At 38.7% G+C, this 6,120-nt stretch overlaps 1 protein-coding gene across 2 annotated transcripts; it reads right to left on the reverse strand.

Moving 5' to 3' along the window:
- Nucleotides 1-1,476: 1,476 nt before the first annotated feature.
- CUNH18orf21 (chromosome unknown C18orf21 homolog) lies at nucleotides 1,477-6,098 on the reverse strand. 2 transcript variants are annotated; one of them, XM_031055678.1, is made up of 4 exons: nucleotides 5,856-6,098; nucleotides 5,249-5,448; nucleotides 2,096-2,304; nucleotides 1,477-1,691 (listed from the first exon to the last, which is right to left on the reverse strand). In XM_031055678.1, exons 1-4 carry the CDS (start codon nucleotides 5,878-5,880, stop codon nucleotides 1,538-1,540), a joined length of 588 nt encoding a protein of 195 aa, XP_030911538.1. In that variant the 5' UTR covers nucleotides 5,881-6,098; the 3' UTR covers nucleotides 1,477-1,537. The 2 variants fall into 2 exon arrangements, with proteins under 2 accessions (XP_030911538.1, XP_005419371.1); XM_005419314.2 differs by having other exon boundaries at nucleotides 5,719-6,096.
- Between the last annotated feature and the right edge of the window lie 22 nt (nucleotides 6,099-6,120).

A 6,120-nucleotide genomic window follows, 5' to 3' on the forward strand; every position in this document is an offset into this window, starting at 1 on the left:
TACTTAGCATTTTGAAGCACACTTGTAAAACAAGAAAAGGCACGTACTGAATGACTTCTTTCCCTTTGTTCCCAGAATAAAGTCTAATAGCTCACAATAACAATCCCTTTTAACAACACATCTAGACATATCTGACAACTCTGGTAATTCCAAAGAAAAAAAGATGTTTGGAGCATGACAAGGCTCTATCTCTGTTAACAAATAGTGTGCTGCAAAGGTAACACTCTTGGTGTGCAGAATGTCTGGAGCTCAGTGCCTACCACCCACAAAACGTTTTTGGAAATGCATAGTTTAGACAAGCTCTCCTGTGATCCTGTGGATAGATCACCCATTAGCTTTCTCTGCATACTGGTTGTTCTCCCCCCTTCATGTCTTTCATCCGTTCTGTCTAGTTTTATCCAAAAAGAATTCACTCTTGAGACACCAAGATGTTGTGTAAGAAGCACTGTAAACAGGGACAACGGGGAAACGTGCTTTGATCTAACAAACATATTAACGTTGGGGCACCTTAAAACACAGCAGATGCCTGTGCTGGTTTCACATGGGCCTCATGGGAAGCACAGCAGTACCTAATGTGTGTACTTTTAATAAGAAAATTTATTGCAAAATTAGTATTTTCAAATACTTCTGTGCAATGAACATTTTCCATCAACAAAATGAAGTGTTTTTCCAGAGGACTGGATTGTAAGTACAGCAACAGGTCAATTAATGCCAAGTTCTACACTGGAAAAGGCAACACTCCAAGGTTTGTATTTTGATTAAAGAGTGGCAGTTCATTTTCATCCTATATGTACATACAAGACAATGAGCAGTGAGTCCTTCAGTTATTGTACAAGTGTACAGGAGATATAAAAAGGCTGCACGCCAATCTCTGAGACTCTTAAGTACAGTTTACAACAAACTATTCTCCCCTGCCCTGGACCGCTTCCCAGTCTACCAAGTTATTTGCTAGTCCTATTTCTTAAGCAGTGTTCATTGAGTCTGAAGGCACTTAAACTATTCATTAAACTAGCAAAAGAAAAGGAAAATACAGACCTTTATATCCGAGAAAGTAAATGCTTTTAACTAACTGGCTCTATTTTTCAGGGGGGAATGTGAAGCACCACATGCAGAATTTTCACTGCAGACTGTATGCAGGACAGGCTATAACCTCAGTCCTGAACAGTGGCTTTATACTTTCCTCTCTCACCTCTGTGCCAAACATCAACTGAAAATCTTTAATGTTGACAATTAAATGGTCCTGATGGGGCCATCATCAGCTTCTTCAAAGGATAAATCCTGGCTTTTAATTCTTGGGCCATCAGAAACTGCAAAACATGCTCAAGATCCCCAAGCATATTAAACTGGCTATCTTTACATCTCCCTCTGGCAGACCATCACTCCCCTTAGAAACAGACCTTCCTTGTACAAAACATGGTCTATGCTTCCACAAGGTACAGGATGTTAGCTTGAGTTTTAAAGAAATCACCTTGTTGATTTACTAAAACTGGAGCAATATTTATTGCTGTAATCTTTATTACTTTGAAATAATATATAACTAAAGTAAAGTCAAGAAGGTTTTGAAATCTGCCTTCTGGTTTTTCTCTTTTTCTTCTAGGTCCAGCATCCGTTTTAACTTAGAAAAGTGAAATTTGGAATTTCGGGGAGTCTTGGAAGCAGAGTTGGTTGTTATCTGTCCAGATTCACGTGTCCTGAAAAACAAAAGATTCAGATGTCCTACAGGAGAGAAATCAGAATTGATATAAAGTAACTGAAAGCACACATATATAATTTGAGTGGAAAATATCCAAGAGAAATAGTGTATTTATATGTGCAAGTGAGCAGTCAGAAGCGATACTTTGTCATGCAAATTTTAGGGCAGACATTTTGCATTAAAGACACAAATGTAACTGGGTATTCTCTGCACACGGTGGCTTTTCATGAGAATCTTTGATTTTAAAGGTTGAAAAGTTAAAATTGATCTCCTCAACCGTACCAACAAAGAAATGCAAGAAGTTATCAATTTAAACTTTATTAAATGACTGATCTAAAATCAACAAGATTTAATACACTCTACTTGGCAAAAGATTGCTTTAAATAGGAAAGAAACATGTACCTGGAAAGTGATGAGGGACTGTTCCCTTTAGATCCCAACCTACTGCAGCTTACAGGTGTCATTTTCTTTGCAGACTGAATTTTTACATCTGGTGTCTTCAGGCTAGATTTGATACCTGGAGTGCCACAATTTTGTGTTTTGGCTGCCAGAAAATCTCTGCTTTTACCATAATATCTTCTTGTTTTGTTGCAAGATTTGCAAGTAACCAGCTATGGAGAGAAGAAAAGAAGTATCAAGCTGTCTTTCAGTCTTTCCACCTTTATGTTATAAAGCCATTAGAATTATTCAAACTGTTCTCCAAATGACACACATTAAATATTTGCTTAAGTGAAACATGAGATACTAAAAAGTACAAAGATACACTTTGTAACTCATATTTCAATTCAGGCTTCTTAAGCCAAATACATCCTTTGGGTTTATCTAGAAATTACTCCAATTCCCTACAAACTAATTTCAGGGGACCCATACTGCTGAATGTAATATTGTACAGTGATATAAGAGAACAACCCTGTCAAGACACGAAACAGCACCTGAAATGGGCAAATCATATTTTGAGTGTACAAGATACACTGAGTATACTGGAGTACTCCTATACATCGGGAGTTTGGCTAAAAAATGTGACATTCTGTGTCATCTAAAGTCATTAGCATATTCTACACCCAATGAAGTTATATTGCACACTTTTCAGGGAATCTTGGGATACAAATTTTAAATTACCAAACTTTCAAATCCAGTCACCCGTTTTACTAAAAACAGCAAGTCTCAGTGAACAAAGCCAAGCCTTTGTATTAGGGCAAAAGTACTTATTAGAATAAGGAGGATGTTCTAAAGGGCACTTTCTCTTCTCTCTGTGTACCTCTAGGCTGCAGGGAACTTCAGCAGTACACCAGGCTGAGAGGTGCATCAGAACTGATCACATCACCCAGTCAGAGGCTGTCAGGCATTCCTGATATCCCTTACTGCCATGGCAACTACTCATACTAAGAGATATGAAAGTAATAGAGCCAGACAGCTTTCTGAGGCACCAATTAGACTGACAGAAAAACAGTTATGTGATGCTTCTGGTTAAAAATAACATACTCAGAAGACTGTCACAAAAATGTCTAAGCAGTTTTGAAAACATCTACACCAAATCATTCTTCATTTCAAAGTGTGTAAATTCAGATAGTTTATTAAAAATTTCATTTAGAGATGCCGAAATGAAACATTTTTAGTTAAGTGTTTTGACTTCCTCTAGACATTATATTTTGTCAGCCTAACAAACTAAAAAAAAAAAGAAGAAATAGCATTACCTATTTTAGTGCTCAGGTATTGACATATTTTTAAGTTCTTCTAAATGAAATTCAAGTGGGACACAACCATTCATGGTGACTTAGCACTGCGTGGAATATAATTGGAGGTGAGCACTTTACACTGCAGGAATTACTGGATTAATCATAGCACTTCACAGCTAATTTCCATTCCCTGAAATGGATCAGCAGTTAGCTCCAAAAATTTTTAAAGCCTTGAAACAGTCCTTATGTTCTATGCCTTTTTGTGCCAGAAGCAATCTAAAATCAAGTTCTACTTGCTAAGAAAGTTCTCAGAGGTTCAACCTGTCACATTATTGCTCGCATTAATTTCCAACCACACTGGAATTTTCATTTGCACAAGTCTCAGGTATTAGATTACAGGGATCTACATTGCTAATTTTGAAAGCTGCCAGTTGCTGACAGCATTTTTAAAGACTTAAGACAAGAAACACTTAAATCATAATCCACAGGACAAATTTAAACTGAACAAAGCACAAGTACAGCAGACTGTAATTATATACCAAGATCAAAATATTACACAGAGTTTAAACTGGACCTATTTAAACTGAATTTTAAACTACTCATATGAATGCACAGTGTGTCCCTAACAAACACTCTCCAGCTACACAGTAAGTCTAAGAGCCTATCATCATTTCATAGGACACTGCTCTATTCATCAGTTGCTTAAAGGGACAGTTCTTAATGTACCCTCAACATTCAGGATACCAGAAAAATAAAGCAAACATGTCAGCTTGAAGAATCACAGAGCATCTTGAGTTGGAAGGGACCCACATACATCATCGAACTTCAGCTCCTGGCCCAGCACAAGACATGCCAAGAATCCCAGCATGTGCCTGACTGAGAGTGTTGTCCCAATGCTTCTCGAACTCCTGCCAGCCTTGCTGCTGTGACCTCTCCCCTGGGGAGCCTGTTCCAGTGCCCAACCACCCTCTGGGTGAAGAACCTTTTCAGATGTCCTTTCTGAAGCTCAACTTGGATCTACAATTTGGGGAGAGTGCCTTTATGAAGCATCATATTTTGCTCTGACACCCAAAAGCCTTGGTGATATATTCCTCAGTTTAAATTTTTTAATTAACTCTTACATAGTTTTTGGTTTCACAAAATTTACTCCTGTAACCACAAGACTCTTATCCAAGAAAATTTCAAGTGTGCCAGCAACTGCTGGGCACAATAGGGTGCTGCCTCCTTTATTACAACAACCATTCACATAACCTATTTTAAAAACAGTACATACCTTGGCAACATTAGATTAAATGTTTACTATTATTCTTCCAATAGTAATTAAATGTCACATTCCTGAGTACTTTTAGGAAAAATAACTGAGGCCTCAAGAAAAACATCAACTTGTTGAAATTACCTCTGTACTTTAGTCTTAAAAGAGCTTCTATAAACAGTAATATTCAGACAAATGTAAAAAATTCTATTAATATAGATGGCAATAATAATCTGATGTAGCCATGAGAGGCTCGTGAAACACATGAAGTAAAGCTTGTGTCAAAACATATTTGGTCAACAAGTGATAAACTGAAACAAAGGCAGTACATGAGATGTTCCTGTAGCTTCTCTAACATATGGGGTCACAAGGTATTTTTTTGACAGAAAAGCTTACTGGTCTTGTGTTCATGATCTATCTATTGTGGAAGGTAGATTTTAAAAATGTCATTTATGCATAAAAGTTATTCCAAAAAGAAAGGAAGAGTCTTATGCTTGTGAAAAAGAAATGTGTGGGCTCCTTTTCTAAGAGAAAGGTTTCTGTATCTTCTTTTTTTTGCCACTGAAACAGGAACATGAAATTTAGGGAAATATCATACACATGTCAGTTTCAAATAACTGTCCTTACCAGAATGCTTCTTGACTCCCTGTACTTTCTCAAAAGCTTTGTCTGTTTCATGTTCAGCTTATGATTCTTTGCCTCTCGTTTAAGAACCTTCTCTATCTGTGGAGTCACTTTCATCTTTGGTTTGAGGCGCACTCGGTAGCTGTCAGGAACCAGGAATTGGAAGCAGTAAGGACATATCCTTTCTAATCCACGTTCATTACCTACAGATAAATAAAGGCAAAAGGATGAAATAACTATGTTTTATAAGCAAACTCTAAAATGGTGTGTTTCAATTTTAACATTACCTAGGTGTATGTTTTTGTGTTTAAGGTAACACTAGAACACAAGAGGAAGCTGAGCAGCTGAATGAGCTCAGCTGAGCACAATTCAGACTAAGTTAATGCCTGGCACAAGTTTACACAATATGTAACTGTAGATTTTCTTGAAAAAATGCAATTCCTTCCCAAAAATCTTTAGCAAAGGAGGCTCACAATTCTGCCACGTAGGCACAATCTTCTACCAGATCAGGGACACTACGGTCTCGGAAAGCTCTTTGCCCATTTTAAGTGAGAGAAGATGACACGGCCTCAGGCTAGAATGAAGAAACGCTTTGAGGTAAATTTCAGACCCAACAAGAGGCTTGCTCCCGGCATCCGCCTTATTGTCTCCTGCTGCTGGAGCTGGACTCGGGCGCCTCTCCCAAAACCCCCGAAGGACACCTGGCCCTGCTTCCTGGCCAGCTCAACACCGCTGCCGGCAGCCCCGCGTCACGGCCCTGCGGGGGCAGCGCAGGGGCAAGGGGCAAAGAGAGGGAAACGGCGAGCCGGCATTCATTCCCACACTCCCGTCCTGTCCTTGCGCTGCTCTCGCACGGAAGGAGGCTCCGCTGGAGC

Source organism: Geospiza fortis, unplaced genomic scaffold (genome assembly GCF_000277835.1).
Source record: "Geospiza fortis unplaced genomic scaffold, GeoFor_1.0 scaffold206, whole genome shotgun sequence".
Classification (NCBI taxonomy): Eukaryota; Metazoa; Chordata; class Aves; order Passeriformes; family Thraupidae; genus Geospiza; species Geospiza fortis.

What these genes read in the sequence shown, in the direction of transcription:
- CUNH18orf21 (XM_031055678.1), bottom strand. Translation starts at nt 5,880, where the DNA reads ATGCCGGGAGCAAGCCTCTTGTTGG. An exon ending in GGGAGTCAAGAAGCATTCTG is followed by an intron (nt 2,305 to 5,248) that starts GTAAGGACAGTT and finishes TTCTCTCCATAG; the next exon opens with CTGGTTACTTGCAAATCTTG. An exon ending in AGTCCCTCATCACTTTCCAG is followed by an intron (nt 1,692 to 2,095) that starts GTACATGTTTCT and finishes TTTGTTTTTCAG; the next exon opens with GACACGTGAATCTGGACAGA.